Source organism: Canis lupus, chromosome 26 (genome assembly GCF_048164855.1).
Source record: "Canis lupus baileyi chromosome 26, mCanLup2.hap1, whole genome shotgun sequence".
Taxonomy (NCBI): Eukaryota; Metazoa; Chordata; class Mammalia; order Carnivora; family Canidae; genus Canis; species Canis lupus.
The window spans coordinates 20,825,644-20,849,057 of NC_132863.1; the positions used below are offsets into that span (position 1 = coordinate 20,825,644).

Sequence of the window (23,414 nt, forward strand, 5' to 3'; positions counted from 1 at the left end):
TGGTAGCTCTGGCTTGTGGCCAGTTGATATGGGGAGACAACACCTCCATGCCTGACTCAGCTGGGACACCTCCACAGGGTCACCCGAGATCCAGAGGTCCCCATCAAACAGAATGACTTCTTGGCCACACATTGCAGGTCTGCTTCTGCCCTCATTCTCTGAGAAACCACTCAACCCTCCATTTTGTTGTCTCTCTGGGGAATCCATCCTGAGACACCTTAAGTGTGCAGGGAGTGTGAACAGGACTTTGGCCAGAAGTTGCCCCTCAACAAAGCCCAGAGTATACAGAACAGAAGCTCTGCATGTACGGGGAGGATAGGCCAGGGCTTAGGAAAGGCACACCTCAGTATCCATCAGGAAATAGCTTTCTTGGGAGAAGCTTTCCAAGGGCCAGGAGGGAGGCTGGGAGCAGGATGTGAAACCTCATCTTGTATCAGAGGACATGCTCAGGGAGGGCCCGTGGGTGGAGTTTTAGCCTGCTGTCTCTCTCTCTCTCTCTCTCTCTCTCTAAGATTTTATTTATTTACTCATGAGAGACACACGGAGAGAGGCAGAGACACAGGCAGAGGGAGAAGCAGGCTCCCCGTGGGGAACCTGATGTGGGACTTGATCCCAGGACCCCAGGATCACAACCTGAGCCAAAGGCAGATGCTCAACCACTGAGCCACCCAGGTGCCCCTAGCCTGCTGTCTCTTCGTGACAGACTTCAGGGGACAGAGGACTTGCCGGCTGTAGACCACTACCTCATTCACCTCTGAGGGGCTTTCAGAAGTCTTGAGGAGAGGGAAGATGGGTTTTCCCATTTGTGCAGAATGTGGGCCACTCAGTAGCCCTAAGTCAAGCCTCACTGCCCAAGAAAGATGCACTTAGGTGGGAAGTGGTGCAAGGGCTGGAGGAGGGGGTCGTTGGGGGGGGGGGGCAGCCCTCGGCATATATGACTGGACACATTTGGGGAATAAGCCTTCCTTGTGTGGAGAGTGTGGCCAATGGAGACATGGGCTTTCCCCTTTATGTAATAAGATGGAGTAAAAACATAGAAGGCTTTACTTAAGTAATCTAGGAATGGTCTAGTTGTTTAATTTTCATACATAAAGTCTTTCCCATTTCTCTTGGCCTTTTGTTCCAGTAACATCCTCTTTGATCAGCTCAGGCTATGTACCTCAGTCTCTCCCCTGTCTGGAAAGGAATTCAAATCCCAGCCTGGATTTCCCACGTGAATCCAACCCTTGAGAAACAAGAAGTCCCAAATCAATCTAATAGGTTTACAGGGGAATCTGAGTCTCTGCATGGGCGGGATGACCTAGGTTCTGGAGACATGCCAACTGAAGGGAGGGCCTTCCCAAGTCTCTGGGCACTGGAGGGCTATCACCTCTCCTACCGAGCTCCCTTTGACTTCTGGGAAAGCTCTTTTCCCAGGGTGGGTCCTCCCTCCCTCCCTCCCTGCGTCCCTCCCTCCCTGCGTCCCTCCCTCCCTTCCTTCCTGTCTCTTCAGGTCTCTGTTGAATCTTTCTCTACCCTCTGGAAGTACTGCTGTTCCTCAGTGGTCTGTTCATGTCCTCTGGATCTAGGGACCCTTTAACCACACTCCCACTGCAGTCTTCCAGATTCCAGGGTCAGGTCCTTTAACTGTCCCCCAACTGTTCTCTAGCCCCCAAATTACTGCTTTAGGCTTCTTAGCTATTACCTGTGTCAATTCATAGGTCTAAAGACCCCTAAACACAGCCCTGATACCATGCCCCCTCAGCCCTTCATCCCTGGAGTCCAACCTTGCTAGTGACACCCCCCATCATCCCTCGAAGACAACCTAGCTGTACACCTGCCCTAGTTTGTCAGCAATGGGATTCCTAGCATAATCTTTTCCCCAGTGGAAATGGAATATAATACCATGCTATGCTGTTTTTATTTTCTCCCAATATGCATGATATATCTGTTTGCTGCAGCCCTTCAGGTGCAGACACTATGCAGTATATGCTTTGTGTCAATGTCACCCTGGCTCCCCATGCACATCCAAGTCCCTCGGTGACCCTGCTCCCATCTTTGGCTTGCCTGATGACTGTAGACCAGCTCTGGCCCATGCAAATCTTAAAAAAAGAAAAAAAGAAGATTTTATTTATTCATGAGAGAGAGAGAGAGAGAGAGAGGAAGGGGCAGAGACATAGGCAGAGGGAAAAGCAGGTTCCCTGCGGGGATCGTGATGCGGGACTCGATCCCAGGATCCCAGGATCATGACCTAAGCCAAAGGCAGATGCTCAACCAGTCAGCCACCCAGGCGTCCCTCACCATGTTATATTTAGTATATTAGACCTCCAGGTCAAGCAGGTGGCTGGAGATTTTGGCCACGAGTTAAATAAAGCACCCAGGGTTAGAGGAATAAATCTGAAATTCCTGAGCATTTAGGTAGTATTCACAAGTCATAGGACTGGATGGGATTGGTTGATTGACTCATTTGTTCATGGAAATATGTTTAGAGCTAGGCATTGCGGTAACGAAAAATACACAAAGGAAAATCTATACCCTCAGAACTTCCATCCTAATGGGGAGGAATAACAACAGAAACACGGTATATTAGGGATCACCATTAAGGAGGAAGATAAAGCAGGTAAGGGCGGGAAGGCTGCAGTTTAAATAAGGATGGCCAGGGAAGTCCTCAGTGGGAAAATGTTACTTGAGCTGAAGTCAGGAAGGATGTTCGGGCAGGAGTCGTGCAGGTACCTGGACGACTAGCATTGCAAAGGTGCTAAGGCAGGAGCTCGTCCAGCAAGTTCACAGAAAAGGACAGGCCAGGGAAGAGCGGTGGGACCTGGAGACCCAGAGGTAATGGGGAGGGGCGTGCGGGCAGCTCCGGAACCGATTGAAGCTAGGGAGGTGACCTAACATCCCGGGAAATGTTGTTTGACGTTAGCCCCGCCCCAAACTCCCGCGGGCGTCTAGGCTCCCAGGTCGGCGTTTTGGCCGGAACTCAAGAGCCGACGCCGGGCCGGAAGTAGTTTTTACCCGACCCCATTTTATCCGCGGCCGCACTTCCGGTAGCGGCGGCGGGAAGCGGTGTAGTAGCGGGCGTCTAGGCCTCTGCTGAGGGCAATCCGGCGGGAATCGGAGCCATCAGAACCGCCACCATGGTGAGGACGGGCAGGCCGGCTGCGCGGGAACTTCCGAGTCTGTCGTGGAGTGGGCACCGCGGCCGGTCGGGAGGAGGTCGTGGGTTGGGGGCTCATGGCGGCGAAGGCCCGGGCCGCAGCCGCCGCGTCTGGGCGGGGGAGACTCGGACCGTGGCCTTTGGACGGGTTGGGGGAAGGGAGGGCTGGGGCCGAGGGACGGAGGCCGGGGCCGCTAGGTGGTGGCGAGGATGGGCCCGCGGCTGTCCACGCCGCTGTAGCCACGGTGCTTGGGATCCTGCAGGCACGAAGTAAACTTTTGCGCAATAAATGCGCGTTTGGGGTTTCGGAGCAGACATAAGAGCCTCAGGAGGACTCGTGAAACGGGGTGAGGGTCTGAGGGGGACTTGCGGAAAGGGGGGAGGACTTCTGGCCGAAACTAGAGAGCGTGCTTGGGTCTAGCAGATGGGAGGAGGGAATGGGAGGGAAACCGAAGATGGAGGAAGGGTTCAACTCCTTTGTGGGGCAGGTCTGTGTGAGCGTGTCTGGCTTCTCAGGCACTGGGGCTACTCCACTCCTTTCGCTTTCTAGTTGCGGACGCAGGTAATATGATCCAGAGTGGTAATTAAGCGCTGCGTAAAAGTAACGGGGCGGGGGGGGGCGGGATAAGAACGTTTTCCTGGAGTAGATGGTTCCTGAGCAGAGTCCTAACAGGTTGTTACAGGAGTCTCCCCAGCCTCGATGGAAGGGAGTATTGTAGATTGGGAGGGCTCCAAGAGCAGGGCGTGAAGGGCCGCACTGTTGAGGGTTCCTGGAGGGGTCGAGGGGGAAGGGATGGAAGAAGAGATGGGAGGAATTGGCAGGAACCTGGCTACTAAAGGCTTTCCATGCTGCCTGATCCCGTTGGTGATGAGGGATGCCGTGGAAGGATGTAGCCAGCGAAATGACGTGGACGCAGTTGTGTTTAGAAAGAGCGCTCTGTTCTGTGGCTGTTGCGTGTTGGGTGAACCGAAAGCCGGGGATTGTTTGTAGGATTGGTTTGGAAGAGTAGGCACTGGATTCAGTCTGTCTAGGTTCCAGACCAGCTTCCTGGCTGTGAGACGGGGCAAGCTACTTAACCTCTCCTGACCTCAGTGGCTGCATCTGTAAAATAGGAATAATAATTAGCCTGGTTTTTAGAATTAAATGAGATATTTAGAGACTGCTGGGTGGCTCAGTAGTTAAACATCTGCCTTGGGCCCAAGGTGTGATCCTGGAGACCCGGGATTTAGTCCCACATCAGGCTCCTTGCATGGAGCCTGCTTCTCCCTCTGCCTGTGTCTCTGCCTTTCTGTGTCTCTCATGAATAAATAAATAAAATGTTTAAAAAAATAAAAGATATTTAGTGCTTGTCACAGTGCCTGGTACGCAGTGAACGACCAGGAAGACTTACCTATTATAAGGTGGACAGACCAGTAAATGTTGCCATAAGGCTTCAGATCTGTGTGGCTAGAATCTAGAGGGCAGATTTAAATGGGGACACTGGACTCAAGTTAACCAGCTTGTAGCTGGTTAACAGTCATTTGAGGGAGAGTGAGCCACATAACTTGTGTCTCTAGGCAAGGTTCTGATCCACACATTGGTGGGTTGAAAAACCTGTTCTTGTCCAAGCTTACAGAGATGAACAGCAAGCACAGTAACTGGCAAGAAGACGACACTTGGAAGGCTGATACACAAATCAAATGCCAGGTTATTTCTAGAGAGGTATAACTGCCAAAGGCACCTGGCAATTTGCGTTGTGAGTTCTATTTAGTCTGTCTTTTACCAAAGCTACCTTGGAAGCCAGGCTACAAACCAGAAAAGGTTGTTGGATTGATAAAGAAGTTTAAAGACCATTATGTGTTCAAACTGATGAGCACCCTGGCCACCAGAAAGTTTCCCTCCCAAAGACAGTTTTGGAGGCACATTAACATTTTTCGTTTAGGGATTCCATTTGCCTTGCCTCCAAGCTCATCAGCTCCTTTCTGATAATAGATTCTTGCTGATTGGATCCTTAGTGCCAATCATTCCAGCTGTTTTACTCGGTCCTTTAACTGGGCTGTGGGTGTTCCACAGCACTGGAGTCACACACCTGTAACCTGCATAGTGGCAGATGGCTAATCTGGTATGGGGGGATTGGATTAGTTTGGAGATACCTTACTCCTCGCCCCTGAAACTGACACAGCAGACACACAGGCAATTGTGATATGAAAAAGACTGATTTTAAGGGAGAGTAAGAGAGTTGTGGGCAGAGGTCTGGGCTGAACACTGGGTGTGGGAGAATTCCCCGGGAAAGGAAGACAGAGCTGAGAAGTTGTTGAGAGAGATAGCCATGTGGAAAAGTAGGCCAGAGCTGGTTTTTAGGAAGGACCAGGGATATATAGGTTCAAAAGAGCTTGACTCTGATCCTGCTGATTTCTCCTTGCAGACTGTGGGCAAGAGCAGCAAGATGCTGCAGCACATCGACTATAGGATGAGGTGCATCCTACAAGACGGCCGGATCTTCATTGGCACCTTCAAGGCTTTTGACAAGCATATGAATTTGATTCTCTGTGACTGTGATGAGTTCAGGAAAATCAAGTGAGAAGTGGGCTGCATGGGGGTGGGATTTAAATTGTGAGGGAAATGGACTGGGTGGGTGGGCCAAGCAACAGGTAGTGATGTAGCCAGCTGGTTCCTTGGTTTGCTCTCCTGTGTTAGAGGGCAGATTTAAATGGGGACGCTGGACTCTTAAGAAATCTCCTTCGTTATTAGCCCGGCAAGCCTTGCTCTCTAGTCGTAGCTGAATAAAAGTTGTAAGGAGGGCTGCTAGGCTTTTTGTTTCTCTGACTTTGTGTGCCCCTGGGTACTGGGGTAAAGGGCTCTCATGTTCTCCCCACAGGTGTGTAAGGGGGGAGAGCTTGATTTTCTGGCCTCATTGCCTATTTGTAAAGCTGTAGCCTAAAGGGCTCTCCCAATGCAGCCTGGTCTGAAACTGCTTTAAGAAGCCTCTGACCCTCTTCAGGGTAAGTGCTCAGCTTCCCGTGTGGGTTTGGGGCCAGTGATTTTTGTTGGCATTTATAGACACAATTAGAGATATTTTCTACTCTTCTATATGTAATTGGATAATTCCCTTGTCTTAAGACTCACAGATTTTAAGCTTCTGGCCTATGAAAAAATGTGGGCTAGCTTTTTGTGCATATTACATTCAAGGCATCCTGAGGCCCAAAGAGGTTATGTGACTTCTGTCATCATTCAGCTCTCTTTGGCCACGTGCAGTGGTCCATGTTATGTTGTTGGTAGCTATGAATTCCTTTTGATTCCCTTTAGGGCTCTTGTTTTCTTTTTGTGGCAAGAGGTCAAGAAGTACAAGAGACAGTGTGGTAGGGATGGCTGAGTGCCAGGTACACATTAGAGAAGGGCCAGCAGGTCAGCGTAGGACTATTCTAAATGGTTCCCTCCTGTTGTTGTTTTAATGAAACTATTCTGATAATTAAAAAATGTTTATTGGAAAACATATTTTAAAAATACATAAAAGTGTATGAAGATTTAAATACCCAGAATGGTGGGGTTTTTTTTGTAGTTTTTTTGTTTTATATGGTTTTTTGATTTTTATGGAAGAACAATACATGCTTTTATTTAAAAAGAAAATTTAGATAAGGAAAAAGGAAGAAATGTTCACCCACAGAAAACTGCTGTTAATTTAATATAAAAAATATTAAAGGAAACCTATAAGTTTTTAAAGATCAGAGCATTTTGTCTTTGCTTTATTTTTAGGATATTAGTTTTGGCTTTTTCTTCACTTCCCCTATCTTGCTACAGTTTATTTCTCAGTTTACATTTACAGTTGACACTTGAACAACCCAGGGGTTGGGGCACTGACCCCATACAGTTGAAAATCCACGTATAACTTTTGATTCCCTGCCCCAAACTGAACTACTAATAGCCTCCTGTTGTCCAGAGGCCTTGCCAATGACCTAAACAGATTAACGTATATTTTGTATGTTATATGTATTATATACTGTTTTCTTACAATAAAGTAAGATAGAGAAAAGTTATTAAAATCATAAGGAAAATATATTTGCAGTACTGTATCAAAAAAAAAATTCACATACAAGTGGCCCCACACAGTTCAAACCCATGTTGTTCAAGGGTCACCTATATAATTTGTTCTCCTGCTCTGGTAGTTACATTGGGAATGTCTGTTTTTGTGCTTTGAGGACAGAGGTGTAATTTCTATATAGTTAATTCTTTTATTGTTTCTATTTCTGAGGTGAGATGAGGGCTGTAGTGACTCATTCTGTGGGGCTGACTTGGTAGTGGAAGGGTGTTGTGTGCAAAGGGCTGAGTGGGGTTCAGTGGACTTGAGTTGTTCCGGCTGCCTCCTCACACTGACAAGGCCTTAAGCTGGAGGGAGGGAGTAGGGTAATGTCAAAGAAGGTTGGACTGCGGAAAGGCCTTCCTGATAGTTATGGACTAACATTTGAGCCAGGGCTGGGCTTTAACTCGTATCCTGTCTCTTGGTCAGTGCATCCCCTTGCCGTAGGAGACAGCCACTTAAAGGGGTGGTGAGTTCAGCCTGTGAAGACTGTCTTAGAGAAAGTTTTTGTACCATTTGTTGGGAGATAACAGTGTAAAACAGATCTTGGAGGCCCCTAGACAGGTGAATGGAGCTTTACCCTTTTCCTAATGCTTGCTTTATTTGTTTTCCTAAACCCATTCTCAGGCCAAAGAACTCAAAACAAGCAGAAAGAGAAGAGAAGCGAGTCCTTGGTCTGGTGCTGCTTCGAGGGGAGAACCTGGTCTCAATGACGGTAGAGGGACCTCCTCCCAAAGATGTAAGTCTGCCTCGAGGGCCACTTTAAGGTGGGGAAGCCCTACTGTGAGCCAGACTCTGTTAGGTTCTCTGCATTTATTTCACTGCATTACTCACAGGCATCCTCTGGTTTTTCTCCTGCTTTTACATATAATGCAGTCTCAAAGAGGTTACCCCACAAGTAGGAAGTAGAAATGGGGAACCAGAATTGGAGGGTTCTAACTTTAAAGCTCTCCTCCTTTCCCTCAGATGCTGTACACAGTGAGGAGAAAAGGCACCTAAGGCCATCTGGTCAGTTCTTAATGTGATGGCATTCTACCTGGACCTTGAACAGTCCTCTAACTCCAGGGGGCACCTGGGAGGCTCAGTTGGTCAAGCATCCTACTCTTGATTTCAGCTCAGGTTGTGAACTGAGGGTTGTGAGACTGAGCCCCACATCAGGCTGCACGCTCAGTGGGGAGTCTGCTTGAGATTCTTTCCTTCTGCCACCCCGAACCACATGCTCTTACTTGCACATCCACTCTCAAATGAATAAATCTTTAGAGAAGAACTGGGAGAGCTCAGTTAAGAGGGAATGAAGAAACCAAAGGACTCATGAACATTAATTTAAAATGCTGGATTGTGGGGTGCTTGGGTGGCTCAGTTGATCGAGCTGCCAGCTCTTGATTTTGACTCAGGTCATGATTTCTGGGTTCTGGGATCCCATCCTACATTAGGCTCCATGCTTGGCGGGGTGTCTGCTTGAAGATTCTCTCTCTCTCTTCCCCTTCCCTCACTTACTCATGAGCGTTCTCTCAATTAAAAAAGAAGTCCTAACTCCAAATAACAGAATGTATATATTTTGTACAGTTAGAGAATAATAGTTAACATTTATTAAGCATCTGCTGTATATCAAGCAGTTCAATATTTTAGTTTCTCCTTACAAGCAGTTTTTTGAGATAAATTATTCCCACTTAATAGAAAAACAGGTTTAGTAACATGCCTGAGTGTCACAGCTAATAAATGGTGAAGCTGGCATTTGATCCCAGGTGGTCTTGGTTCCATAAACACCAGGCTCCATTTAGAAATAGAACAGACTTGGGATCCCTGGGTGGCGCAGCAGTTTGGCGCCTGCCTTTGGCCCAGGGCGCGATCCTGGAGACCCAGGATCGAATCCCACGTCGGGCTCCCGGTGCATGGAGCCTGCTTCTCCCTCTGCCCCTCTCTCTCTCTCTCTCTCTCTCTCTCTCTGTGTGACTATCATAAATAAATAAAAATTAAAAAAAAAGAGACTTTAGAGCGTCTAACCAGGTTTTCCCCATTTTCATTTTAAGACATCATCAAAGGAATAATTGTCCTTAATTTTACTTTTGTCCACATATGTATTTTTTTAAATTTAATGTGTAATATGTATATGTAATACTTTGTTTTGTTCTTTCACTAAACACTGTAAACAGTTTTCCAGTTAACTGTATGGTTTTTAAAAGTCATGTTAAAAATACTCTCAAGTGAGGAACAGAGTACTTACCCCAATCATTTCCTTCTTTTCTCATACATTGAGACTCATACATTGAAGCCTTTCCAATTACAAATGCAAGGGATTTACCATATTTTTTGGTTAAAGTATATGTCTATATTCATAACTCTTGGATTGGTTTCCAGTAGAAATTGCTTCTGTTATATAGGTCACTGTAAGTCTTCGTGACCACAACTGGTCATATGATAACCCAAGTCCATTGTACTAATTAATACTAAAGAAGACCAGTGAGGAGGTAGTCCCAGACTATGAGATTACATGCCCAATTTCACCACCAGGTGAGAATCAGCTAGGATTGGACCTCATTTCTCTGATGCCAGGTCAAGTGCTCTTGTCTGCTGGAGCCTTTTAAATGGAGTCCTGGCCCTTTGTTGGATTTAATTTTCATAGGAATATTATAGGTTGAGTTGTGGTGTGTTATCTCTAGACTTCCTCTTAAGTTCTTCTAGCCTATGGTAGAGGTGACAGCTAGGCACATAATCTTGGGTGGAAGAGGAATGGTATTAACACATAGGGGTGGTGGGGTAGTGTTTTTAAGGTGTTTCGATGCCTCATATATCTTAGGGGCTCCTTTGGCAATGATATTCCAAAGTGTACTTCTGATTCTCTAGGTCCCCAGCATTTTACCATATTTCTTTATTTCTTAGACTGGCATTGCCCGAGTGCCACTTGCTGGAGCTGCCGGGGGCCCAGGGATTGGCAGGGCTGCTGGTAGAGGAATTCCAGCTGGTGTTCCAATGCCCCAGGCTCCTGCAGGACTTGCAGGGCCAGTCCGAGGGGTTGGTGGGCCATCCCAGCAGGTAAGGAGTTGGGGGAAGGCACCAGCTTCTTGTGATTAAAATGAAGGATAGAGAGAGAGGGCCCACAGTTTGGGAAGAGTCCAGAAGAACCAACCTCCGACCATCAGGATGTCAGTATTTCATTGTGCTTTATATGTAGTCCTAGAATCAGATGAGAAGGAAAACTTAACATTGTACATTATTTTGATGCTATTGAAGTAAAGAGATGCATAAAAGGTATTTTTGCTGCCCATTTTGGGGCAGAATATTGCCATGACAACATGAGCTATGCTCTCTTACAGCCTGTTAGTAGTTACACCAACAGTGCTGGTGCTGTCTATGATTTGGACTGGGCCTCCTTAACTCAGGCCTGGTAGATGGGAATGAGCATTTAGGCTTGGTCTTCTCTGGCAGATGGTTTCAGATAGCCTGGTACCTCGGGTTGTAGCTTAGGGGATGGCATGTCTGCTGGGTCTTAACTGAGTTGAGGGAGAGTGGGATGCTGTGTTGTACTGCCCTGTTCTGCCTGACTCTGCTTCTGTGTCCTCTTAGGTGATGACCCCGCAGGGAAGAGGCACTGTGGCTGCTGCTGCAGCTGCTGCCACTGCCAGCATTGCAGGGGCCCCGACCCAGTACCCGCCCGGCCGTGGGGGTCCTCCCCCACCTATGGGCCGGGGGGCACCGCCTCCAGGTGAGGAGCCCTTTAAGGAGACCACAGCTACCTGATGGGAGATAACCTGAGCTGGATTCATGATGAGACATAACATTGACTGAAACTGATGATGAGTTTGGGTAATTAAGCAGGATTACTCTGAGATCCAGCGTGACTGACCATGGAACTAGCCAGACAAGAGCCATAGGGAGCCCCACCTCTTTGGCTCAAGACCCAGTTTCTTAGGAGAGACTGGGAGGGTGGAAGGTCCATCTGTCTCAGAACTTAGTGGACAGCTTTGTTATGTTGCCTGCTACCTTTTTGAGGCAGATACTTGAGCTGTATTCTTGGGCCTTTTCTCTTGTAGGCATGATGGGCCCACCACCTGGCATGAGGCCTCCCATGGGCCCCCCAATGGGGATCCCTCCTGGTCGAGGAACTCCAATGGGCATGCCCCCGCCGGGGATGCGGCCCCCTCCCCCGGGCATGCGAGGTAAGTACGAACAGCAGTGACTCGACTTCTTTAGAGCATGTTGGGATGGGAAATGGAGGGAAGGTTAGATTTTGCTGTACCCTCTGTGCTTCTAGGCCTTAAGCCAAGGGAAGTGAAGAGTGCAACTTTGTCCACAAAGGAAAGAGGGAAAAGGCATTTCTTAAAATCAGCGTTCCCTCCCTCTTAGAGCAATTAGAGTGGTCCTGTACCCAGGGCTCTTCTCAGTGTAGAAGGCAGTGTTCTGGGGGCACTGTGAAATACATTCTGAGAGTCCCCAGCAAAGGCCCTGGGATTGTCTTAGGCCTTTGGTTCTGTTTCTGTTTAACTCCAGTTTGAGAAATGTTGAGATAGATTAGCCCTCTCATTTTATAGATAAGATAATGGGCCCTGAGAGCTTAGCATCCTGCCTCCCAGATTGGTGTTCTTTGCCCCAAGCTATAGTGGCCTTTAAGATAACCCACAGCCACAGTGGGTGACCCCTGTCTCTAGTTCAGGCTTTTTGTTGGGTTTTATAAGCATAAGAAATCCATACATATCCGAGAAGTCCCTAGTTAGTGTGTATGTTATGTCCCTCTGATCCCTTGGTACCTGCAGGGTGTGGGAGGCTGGGGTGGTGGTTGGGGCTGGGGATTTGAGTTGCTGATCAGGCACTGACTAAACTTCTTACTCTTACTTCAGGCCTCCTTTGACCCTTGACCACAGAGTTATGGAAGTAGCTCCACAGAGGCGTGGGCCCGATTGCCACAGACGTGTTTGTTTGTTATGCCGTTGTTCTTGGAGTCTCACAGGATTGTCTGGTTTCCCTTTCAGGGCCCCCTCCCCCGGGAATGCGCCCACCAAGGCCCTAGACTCATCTTGGCCCTCCTCAGCTCCCTGCCTGTTTCCCGTCAGGCTGTACATAGTCCTTTTACTTCCTTGTAGCCTGTGAAACTAGTTTATAATAAACTCTTAAGAATATTGTATTCGGCGTGTCTGTTTAATTTTAGAAAATGAGGTCCTTAATAGAGTCCAGAAAGGTTGCCCTGGAAAAGTTAGCACTAATCTTAGCTGCTTCCCTTATAAAATATTTTAATACACATTCACAGAGATGCACAGCCTCATACTGAGAATTAACAAAATTGGATGAGACATTCCCACTACCAAACTGGCAAAGATTAGTTTGTTGAAGTAAATACTCATGCTGTTGGTGATGGTGGAGTTAGCAAATCTTTGGAAGACACTCCTTTAGACACTCCTTTTGATAGCCTTTTGTGCAGTACTTGAGATTATATTCATTTTCACATGATAAAGTAGGAGGCTGATACTAAAAATGGTAAACAATCCTATTGAGAGGGGAACAATTTTGGTAGAACTTTCTCCTAGCATCACACACATGCATATAACCTAACCTAACTTTTTTCTTTTTCTTTTAACCTAACAACTTTTGAGTTGGAGATATCCATGATTTCTTCCACTTAAAGTCTGTGTTTAACAAGATAGTTACTGAGTAGCACATCAAGCTTCAAGGGTACAGAAATAGAAAAGGACAGTATTCTAAAGTCTGGGGGAAGACCTACAAAATGCAAAGGGGAAAAAAAGTGATGTACTACTGAGGTGGTAGGAATTTCTTCAGGAATGTAAGGTTGGTTCAATGTAATGAAATACACATTAAAGAAAAAAGCCACATGATCATTTTCATAGATGCAGAGAAAACATTTGACAAAATTCTGACACCCTTTTTCATGGTAAAAACGGCACATTAGGAATAGAAAGGAACTTTGTAAATGGGTTTATTTGGAAATTCACAGCCAACATAAAAATGAAAACTAAAGGAATGAGTTACGGGTGTCCCTTTAACCACTGCCATTCACCCTTGTACTGGAAGTTGTAGCCGAGCAATTTAGGTAAGTATACAAAATCAGAGATACAGAAGTTAGAAAAGAAGTAAACCTTGACAAATATCCTATATAGAGAATATCCCAAAGAAACCGTTAGAAAACTAGAGCTGACCAATTCCACAGAGTCGGAGGGCCCAAGTTCACACAGAAATCAATTGTGTATCTATACACCAGCAACAATCTGGAAAGGAGATTTAAATCCTTCCATTATGGTAGCATTTCAAAGAAAATACTTAGAAATCTATTTAACCAAGGTGAAAGATTTGTACACTGAAACTAAACATCTTGAGAGAAAATCTAAATGAAAGACCACTCCTATTTATGGGATTGAAGACAATATTGTTAAAATGGCAATACTCTCCAAAGCATTTATAGATTGAGTGTAATCTCTGTCAAAATTCCAATGGCTATCTTTTTCTTTTAATATTTATTTATTCATGAGAGACACAGAATAGCAGAGATACAGGCAGAAGGAGAAGCAGGTTCCATGCAGGGAGCCTAACGTGGGGCTCGATCCCAGGACTCCAGGATCATGCCCTGGGCCTAAGGCAGGCGCTAAACCGCCGAGCCACCCAGGATCCCCAATGGCTTTTTTCTTTTTTCCAGAAACGAGTGGATCTTCAAATTCCTAAGAAGCCATTAGAGGCCCAATTAGCAAAACCAATCTTGTAAAACGTTCAAAGTTGGATGTTTCACACTTCCTGATTTCAAAACCTAGTACAAGTAGTTTCAGTAGGCAGTGTGGTATAGACATACAGACCAACGGAATAGAATTGAGAATCTGGAGATAAAGCCTTGTTTATACAGCTAACTGATTTTTTGGGAAGTGCTAAAACCTTTTTATTGAAATAAGTTCAGCAAACAGTGCTGGGACCATTGGATAACTAACGCAGGAGACTGAAGCTGGACCTCTGCCTTACTCTGTATGTCACTCATTAACTCAGAATGGATCAATCATATAAATATAAGAGCTAAAACTATAAACCTACCAGAAGCAAACAGGTGAATCCTGACCTGAGGTCTGGTGATGGATTCTTATATTTGACACCAAAAATGCAGGCAAAACAAAACAATTTGTGCATCAAGATATCAAGAATGTGCGAAAGCAACCTACAAAATGGGAGAAAATATTTGCAAATCCTATATCTGATTTGGATTTAATATCCAGACTATATAAGGAACTTTTATAACTCAATAGCAAAAAGCTCAATTTAAAAGCAAAGGAATGGAACAGACATTTCTTCAAACAAGATCTACAAATAGATAACAAGCACATTAAAAATATGGTCAGCATCACTGATTACTAAAGAGATGCAAATTAAAACCAGAACGAGATACCATTTCATACCCACTAGGATAGCTTTCATGGAAAAAAGGGCACAGAGTGGGGGATAACAACTGCTGGCGAAGATGTGGGGAAATAGGACCCCTTGTACGCTGCTGGCAAGAATATAAAATGGTGCAGCCAGAATGGAAAACCATTTGGCGGTTCATCAAAAAGTTAAACATAGAAATACCATATGATCCAGCAATTCCACTCCTAAGTCCTTTTTTTTTTTTTTTTTTTTTTTTTTAGATTTTATTTATTCATGAGAGAGGCAGAGACACAGGCAGAGGGAGAGGCAAGCTCCATGCAGGGAGCCCGATGTGGGACTTGATCCTAAGACCCTGGGATCACACGCCCTGAGCCCAAGGCAGACGCTCAACCACTGAGCCAGCCAGGCATTCCAATTCCACTCCTAAGTATATACTCGAAGAGAAATGAAAATCTATGTCTACACAGAAACTTATATGTGAATGTTTATAGTACATTAATCATAATAGCCACTCAGTGGGAATAACTCAGCTGTCCACCAGTAGATGAATGGATAAACTGAGGGATAGTACATTCAATAAAATATTATTCAGCCATAAAAGAAATGAAGTATTGATAAATGCTGCCATTTGGATGAACCTTGAAAACATTGTGCTAAGTGAAAGAGGCCAGATACAAAGGGTCACATTATAGGATTCCTTTTATTTGAAGTGTCCAGAATAGATAAGATCATAGGGACAGCAGATTAGAAGTTACTGGGGCATGTGGATGGGGCCAAGGGGAATGGAGATGGATTACTTAGTGGATATGTGGTGATGAAAAAGTTTTACAACTAGAGATAGCTGGCTGGTTATTGTGTAACATGGTGAATCCAACTAAATACAGTTGAGTTCTAATAGTCAAATTAAAGTGGTTAGTTAGGGATCACTGGGTGGCGCAGCGGTTTGGCGCCTGCCTTTGGCCCAGGGCGTGATCCTGGAGACCCGGGATCGAATCCCACGTTGGGCTCCCGGTGCATGGAGCCTGCTTCTCCCTCAGCTTGTGTCTCTGCCTCTCTCTCTCTCTCTCTGTGTGTGTGTGACTATCATAAATAAATTTAAAAAAATTAAAAAAAAGTAAAGTGGTTAGTTATATGTTAAGTGAATTTCACCTGAATTAAGAAAAGGGAAAGATAGTTTCTTCGTGTAAAGAGTTTACTAAGGCTTTTAGTCATGGGAGGGACATCTCAGCAGAGGAAAAGGTGGAGGAGTAAGGATGTCAGGGAGGTGAATTTGGCAGCAGCTTTTGGCAGAAGAATCAATGGCTGGCTCAGACCATGTCACAGGAACCTATGCCCTGAGCAACAACAAACTGCTAAGCAGGTAGCCTCCCAGATGCCTGGGTGACCCAAAGGGTTTTGTACTCTTAGCCTGAGCTGAAAGGCATGAACTCTTATTTTATCACACAAATAATGAACATTTTCTTCAACAAAGGAAAAATGTAGAGTCACGCATTGCCTAGTGATTAGCAAAGTAAAAATACCGGCTGCTCAAAACCATTCTTGAAAATCCATGTAAATAAAGTCTCTAAATAGAGACTCTTGAAGTGTGGTCTACATGGTTCTCTATATGCAGCCCTATGTAGAAAAATCCTAGGCACACTTGCATTTGGGAACCAGTGACTAAACAAGGAGAAAGAACAAAAGGAAAAGTCTGCAGTCAGACATCTGGGCATTCCAACTATTTTCTCTTGAAGATAATTCCTATGTCCCTGGTGGTGAAAGAGGTTTGGGTGGAGAATTGCGCATTTTGACTTCCCTCTAGGCTCTTCACCGGTTTTCATATTAAGCCTCTGTGACATTAGTTCAGTAGGTCAATTGGTCTGAAGCTGTGAGGATTGAATAAGATATCGGGTTTGCTTGGGTTTAAATACAAATTCTGCTTGGTCAGACACACATGCATACTCTTCCACAGTTTATGTATTCTGCTTGTTTCTTTCAAAAATATTATATTATTATAAATGCTCATTAGAGAATGACTAAAGAAAAAATACTCAGATTCCCAACACACTGGCCATTCAATGTTGAACATTTGCCTACTTGTTGGGTTTTGTGATCTTTCTATATCCTCAACTTTCTATTTCTTTTAACATCAAAAACAAACACCAAATCTTTGCAAACATTATAATGACTTTAGTGTTTCATTAAGTGAATATTGTACCTACCACTATTAACCAGGTCTCTGTAGTTGGACATTTAGCTTTTTCACTAACAAATAATGTAATGATCCTATTTTTGCATAAAGATCATTCTATATTTAGGTCATTAAAAAGGAATTTCTGAGTCAAAGATTTCCAATGTTTTCATTAACTTCATTAAAACTTACATTGATTTACCCTGTTCCAAAACACATGGCTATACTTTTTACAACATGCTCCTCAGAATTGATAACAGTCATTAAAAGGAAATACACTTTCCTAGTTTGGCAGCTGAAAATGATATGTCATTGTTGTGTTATTTTTATTTCTGAGTAGGGGAGCATTTGTTTTTATTCTTATCACTTTCCTCTTTTGTGTATTGTTTTTAAAGGAACTTTTGTGATAGACATTTCCCCACGTTATCACATAAGTCTTTTTTTTTTTTTTTTATTCATGAGAGACACACACACACACACAGAGGCAGAGACACAGGCAGAGGGAGAAGCAGGCTCCACACAGGGAGCCCGATATGGGAATCAATCCCGGGTCCCCAGGATCAGGCCCTGGGCTGAAGGTGGCGCTAAACCGCTGAGCCACCCGGGCTGTCCACATAAGTCTTAATAATGATTGCAGGTGGATGTGTGAGACCTGGTCATTCTTCTCATTTTGGGAATTCATATCTCTGATTTTTCATGACTGCAACTAGGCAATAATGAATACTTCTTTGAATTTTATAAGTTTTTAGGAGAGAGATTCATGATTCAAAGGCAGGCAGTAGAAAAGAAGCTCTCATTTGCTGGATGCAGGTATATGGGTGCACTACCCCTGGAGGGCTGTGTACAGGGATTGGCCAATTTGGTTGCCTGTAGGGAAAAGAACCTAGTTCGAGGGGCACAGGAACGGAAGGAAATTCCCACTGTATACCATTTAGTACTTTCAAACTATGGACTACGTGAGTATGTTACCTGGTTTAAAAAACTTAGTACATTTTAAAAATTAAAAATGGTGAATAATGAACGTACTCAAGAAAATCCACCAGGAGGCAGCATGGCTCCGTCAGGAGAAAGGGAGCCTCTGGTGTATGACCCGCCTGGCGTAGGTGCTGGGATTGTGGGTTGGATTTTAATTCTTCATTTGCTGTATTGTTCTTTCTACAAAGACCCATATGGAAATAAAATACACTTTATTTAAGGGGAGATGGAAATGTCAAGCGCTGCCCTTCTTTGGCTGTGACGCCATCCTTCTGTATATGGGCATAAGTTCCTAAAAGTGGAATTACTAAGGAAGAGGAGGGAGACATTTGAAATGTTGATAGATACACCAAATAAATAGCCTCCAACTGTATGATCTTGCACTGTTTATAACAATGTAGGCAGGTGCCTATTTCTTATCCTTGGTAACTCCGTGTATTGTTACGTTGTCAGATATTGTTCAATTTGGTAAGTTAAAAAAAAACTCCTTGTTTTAATTAGTAAATACTTAGTTGTAAGAGAGGGTAGTGATGTTTTCATATAGTCAAAAGCAATTTGTGTGGTTTTTTTTTTTCTGACTGACTTCTCCCACTCTAAGGAGGGCAGGAAATCTGTCCACCTTGTTTTCCCATGGCTCTGTGCATTCAGCACACGTTGTTGACTGAATGGATGGTAAGTAACTTTTCTAGGCTCTGTTTTCTTCATCTATAAAATGCGGGTGTTGTCCTGTTGGAGGGATTGACTCCCTCCCCAAATTTGGTTGGATAGCTGGGACTGATGACCATACATATACATCAAAGGGCTATAAAGAGATTTATTATTGACACAGAGTGGCTTTTGGGGCAGAGCAGACAGGCTCCTGAGCAGGTCTGAAAATGGCTTGAGAGAGCAGAGAGAGGTGACTGGCTCATTTTGTTGTGCTTAGGGGGTGGGGTTGTGGTGAGGGGCCCTTGAGAGGGACTGCAGGTGCCAGGGGAGGGAGCCCACAGGCTTTCTCAGGGGCTTGCAACTGTCACAGTCAAACATAAAAAAATAAAGTTGGGCTTTGTATTACAGGGCGATAGAACAGTCCTCATTGAAGATGGGATGACGTTATATACATAGTAAGGTTAGCACAAAGGAAGTAGGAAATATTTGCCATCATTACTGTTGTTGAGTCTTTCAATCCTAACTTGTAAAGAGTGAGTTTTTTCTTTTGAATATAACCTTAGACTTTTTTTTTTTTTTCAGGAGTAAGATCTATATAGTGACAGGATTTGGCTACTCTTACTGATGATATGGCTTACTTGTCTGTTTCATCCCAGTGGACCAGCTACAGTGCTTTGCATGGAGTCAAAGAAAGAACATACTCATTTCCAGAATGCCTCATATTGAGGGCCTTGTGTAGGGCTGGGCTCTTCACACATGTTATGTCAGGGAAAGTTAGTTGACATGAATGAAAGAGAATATCCCTGGGGTGTGGGATGGGGAGGTTGGCTGGTGAAGCTGAACATATGCATGTTCTATGATACAGCAGTTCCACTCCTAGATGTATACCCAACAGAAATACTGGCATCTGTTCACAAAAAGACATATATGAGAATGTATATAGCAGCTCTCTTGGTAATAGCCCAAACTGGAAACTACCTAAATATCCATCAATAGGAAAATGGGTAAATTGTAGTATATTGTTTGAAAGATAAGAAAGATAAATTGTAGTATACTCACGCAGTGGAATATTACACATCAAAGAATATGAAAGATCTACAATAGAATAACTCACAACAATATAGATGAATCTTCTGTATAAAATGTCAAGTGACAGATATGTGTAATTCCATTCATATAAAGCACAAATATTAATCTTTGCTTCTACAATTTAGGATTAGGTTACCCTGGGATGGGGCCCAAAGGGAACTTCTAGGGTGCTGGTAATATTCTTTTTTTTTTAAGATTTTATTTATTTATTCATGAAAGGCACAGAGAGAGAGAGAGAGAGAGAGAGAGAGAGAGAGAGGCAGAGACACAGGCAGAGGGAGAAGCAGGCTCCATGCAGGGAGCTAGAGGTGGGATTCAATCCGAGGTCTCCAGGATCATGCCCTGGGCTGAAGGCAGCGCTAAACCACGGAGCCACCGGGGCTGCCCTGGTAATATTCTATTTCTTTCTCTGGGTGCCGGTTACCTGAGTGGATTCGGTTTGTGAAAATTCAGCAAGCTGCACACTTAAAAAAATTTTAATTTTATTTAAATTCAATTAATTAACATATAATGTATTATTAGCTTCAGAGGTAGAGTTCAGTGATTCCTCAATTGCATATAACACCCAGTGCTCATTCCATGGCTGCACACTTTTGATATGAATATATTTCTGTATGTACGTTAAGCTCCTATAAAAATGGAAATGGAATTTTCCTTGGGGAAAATCTCAAAGAAACTTACTATTATGCTGACCGCGGTAGTGTCTCGGTGACAAGACTCTGGCTGGCGTTCCCCTTCTCTTTCTGTATCTAATTTATTATCATTCATTCGTTCATTCATTCATTGCATAAGTATTTATTGCACGCCTACTGTGTACTAGGCACTCTTCTATTCAACTCTGCTGGATAGAAGGATGAGCAAAATGGAATTCCTGTACTTGATGAACTTTATTCTAGAATGGGGGAGATGGACAGTAAATAATATGCATGTAAATGAATTATGTCAAGCGGTAGCCAGTGCTACGGAGGGGAGAACATCAGGAAGGGGGATGGGAAGCGCTGTGAGCGCGGCGCTATTTAGTTAGGGCGGCCAGAGGCGGTCTGTGCAGAAGCCTGTGGGGAGGGAGCAGGCCTGGCAGGTGTGGTTGGGGATGGACACAAAGGATTCCAGGTAGGGGTATGAGAATTGCAAAGGCACCGAGGTGGGAGCGCTCTTTCTTTTTGAGAAAACGTCAAGAAGGTCTCGGCGCGAGTCATCATCAATGTGTCGCATCTCAGCTCCGAATCCTGCCTTCCGGTCAGCGGCGCGATGTTACGGCTCGTCGGCAGGGGGCGCCGGAGAGACACTGCAGGATGCGAGGGCTGCTCTGCCGCCTCCCGCGTGCTCTCGGCCGGCTTCTGCGGGGTGCGCTGCCGGCCCGGGAGGAGGGGGCAGCTCCCGCAGCCCGGCGGGGCGTGGGGGCGGGGTGTCTCGGCAGCAGCAGCTTCTGCACGGAAGATGGCTTTGTCAGCCCGGGCTCCCGCGGTGCACGCCGTGGCCCACAGGCTCCCGGCAGTTTTGTAGGAGCGCCCCCGGGGAGAAACCTTGACCGGCTTTCCCTTGTGTCTGGCAGACTTCCAGCAACTTCCAGTCGTGAGGCACACAGCGACTTCTCCGCCGGTTTGAGGCTTAGCATGTCTTCTCCAGCCAGCGTGACCTCCACCTTGTTGGGGGTCAACTGTGGGCTCTTCCCGGGGCTCTTTCGGCCCATTAAATATAAAATTTCTAAATTCTTTGGAGTGCTCTTTATTTCTTATTAGCTAATGCCCGATTACTGCCATCCTCATTATAGTTAATATTTTATTTATTTATTTATTTATTTATTTTTTTTTTTAGAAAAAGAAAGGTTGGGGAGGGGCAGAGGGAGAGAAAGAATCTTGAGCAGGCTCCATGCCCAGTGCAGTCTGTGGCAGGACTTGACCTCATCACCCTGATATCATGACCTGAGCAGAAATCAAGAGTTAGTTGCTTAACTGACTCTGCCCCCCGGGCGCCCCACAATAATTCTTTATATTAAAGAATCTCCCCGTACAGGTTACTGCATGGTAGATCCTGACTGATACACTCCTTCTGCCTCTGGAGGAGTGGGTAAGTAAGAGAATGATAGGAGAAGCCAGAAAGGGTGCCTGGGAGGACTTTCACTCTGAGTGAGAGGGGGAGCCCATGGAGGGGATTTGAACACAGGAATAACATGATGTGACTTACATTTGGAAGGCTCCCCTGGTTGCCTAGAGGAGAGAGGAGAGGAGGGGGAAGCAGGAGCAGAAGCAGAGAGACCAGGAGGGAGGATACCACAATATTCTAATCAAAAGATGGTGGTGGCTGGCATCCGAGTGGGCTTTATGGTGGTGCCAAGAGGCAGATGGATTCTGGGCATCTTCAAAAGAAGGCGGAAGACAGAATTTGCAATTGGATGTCATGAGATGAGAGAGGAAAACAGGCGTAAAGAATATCTCCAAGGTTTTTGACCCAAAAGGCTATAAGGAGGGAGCTCCCATCTACAGTGGGAGGTGGCAGGAATTGGGAATTTGGATTTGGACTTGAATTCGATTTTGGATGTGTTAAGTTAGACACAAATTGAGAAGCATTTATTTAAGAAAGTCTACCAAAAACAAACAAACAAACACAAAAACACACAAACAAACAAAAAAAAGAAAGTCTACCAAATCTCGGTAAGACCAATGGGAGTCCATGGCTAAAATGGCTAAAATGCCATGGACTCCCATTTAGAGGGGCTGGTCCCCTACTCCCAGGTCCTTACCAGGGCAAGGCAGGCTGTGAGGACTGAAGCTCTGCAGATGAAGGGGCTGGACTTTATTAGAGAAAAGTGCAGAATATTACATGCCAAGGGGTGATGTCAAACCCAACAGCAACTTCAATGGCAAACTACCTGGGAAGGCCAATGTCACAGTTAGCCTAAGGCCTCCATACTGGTTGTGGCAAGCACCAGACAGGTAGACCAGCCTGAAATTTAACAACAGCTATGTGGGTAGGAGGCAGCCAGAGGGGGTCTTGATAAGATCCTACTTATTCCTGGTGGTCTGGAAGGCTGAGGTTATACCCAAGACTGTAAGCACCTAAAAAAGAAACCACAGAGAACACCTGCCAGCTATTCCTTCCTGGCTGAATGTGAGGTGTTGTGAACATAGAACTTAAAAGGTGAGTGGAGGGTATTTGTAAATTGCCTGAACTTTGAATGCATTCCTGAAACCACCCACTGATGCATCAGCAAAGGATGGAAGCCTTCAAGGTGCTTCATCCCAACCTCTGACTAATCATCTACTGACCTAGGGGTGACCTCTAAGAAGTCAGACTGGAAAAGAATTAAAAAAAAAACCCCCAAACTCTGAATAGAAAGATCAGCTGCCAGACAATGCAAGGGAAATAGACTCCATAGAATTAATCCAGGCCAACAAAATGAGCACACAAAGAAACAGCAGTAGCAGCTGCCCCTCCTGGGAGGGATCAGAATTCAGAGTTGGACCAATATCTGATGTAAAATCTCTAGTCTTCAGTAAAAGATTTTAAAATATGCAGCACACACACACACACACTCATACACTCACACTCACACAAGCTAGGAAAGCATGACCTTCCCTTTACCCCACAGGAAAAAAAAAACCCCAAACAAATAAAACAGTCAATACACATAATCTCTGAGCAGACAAAGACTTCAAAGCAGCTCCTACCAATATGCTGGCCTAATAGATCTGCAGGGCACCCTGCCCAACAACCACAGAACACACCTTCCTAAGCACAGGGTGACATTCTTGACAATGGATTATATACTACACAATAAAACAAGCCAGTTATTTTTAATTTTTTAAAAGATTTTAAAAAATTTATTTATTCATGAGAGACAGATTGAGAGAGAGAGAGAGAGAGAGAGAGAGAAAGGCAGAGACACAGGCAGAGGAAGAAGCAGGTTCCATGCAGGGAACCTGATGTGGCACTCGATCCTGGGTCTCCAGGATCACACCCTGGGGTGAAGGCGGTGCCAAACCGCTGAGCC

General features: G+C 45.1%; 1 protein-coding gene and 1 long non-coding RNA gene across 3 annotated transcripts; one reads left to right on the forward strand and one right to left on the reverse strand.

Moving 5' to 3' along the window:
* Window positions 1-1,070: 1,070 nt before the first annotated feature.
* LOC140618201 (uncharacterized) lies at window positions 1,071-2,967 on the reverse strand. 2 transcript variants are annotated; one of them, XR_012018378.1, is made up of 3 exons: window positions 2,666-2,967; window positions 1,885-2,081; window positions 1,071-1,225 (listed from the first exon to the last, which is right to left on the reverse strand). It is a non-coding gene; the product is annotated as an uncharacterized lncRNA (long non-coding RNA). The 2 variants fall into 2 exon arrangements; XR_012018377.1 differs by having other exon boundaries at window positions 2,713-2,965.
* Window positions 2,962-12,310, forward strand: SNRPB (small nuclear ribonucleoprotein polypeptides B and B1). Its single transcript, XM_072800306.1, has 7 exons — window positions 2,962-3,119; window positions 5,542-5,693; window positions 7,819-7,930; window positions 10,072-10,224; window positions 10,756-10,894; window positions 11,223-11,348; window positions 12,027-12,310. Exons 1-7 carry the CDS (start codon window positions 3,117-3,119, stop codon window positions 12,035-12,037), a joined length of 696 nt encoding a protein of 231 aa, XP_072656407.1. The 5' UTR covers window positions 2,962-3,116; the 3' UTR covers window positions 12,038-12,310.
* The last annotated feature ends 11,104 nt before the right edge of the window (window positions 12,311-23,414 follow it).

Bases quoted from the DNA above. Each gene is read 5' to 3' on its own strand.
- SNRPB (XM_072800306.1), top strand. The intron at 5,694-7,818 runs GTGAGAAGTGGG...ACCCATTCTCAG, and splicing joins GATGAGTTCAGGAAAATCAA to GCCAAAGAACTCAAAACAAG. The intron at 10,895-11,222 runs GTGAGGAGCCCT...TTTCTCTTGTAG, and splicing joins CCGGGGGGCACCGCCTCCAG to GCATGATGGGCCCACCACCT.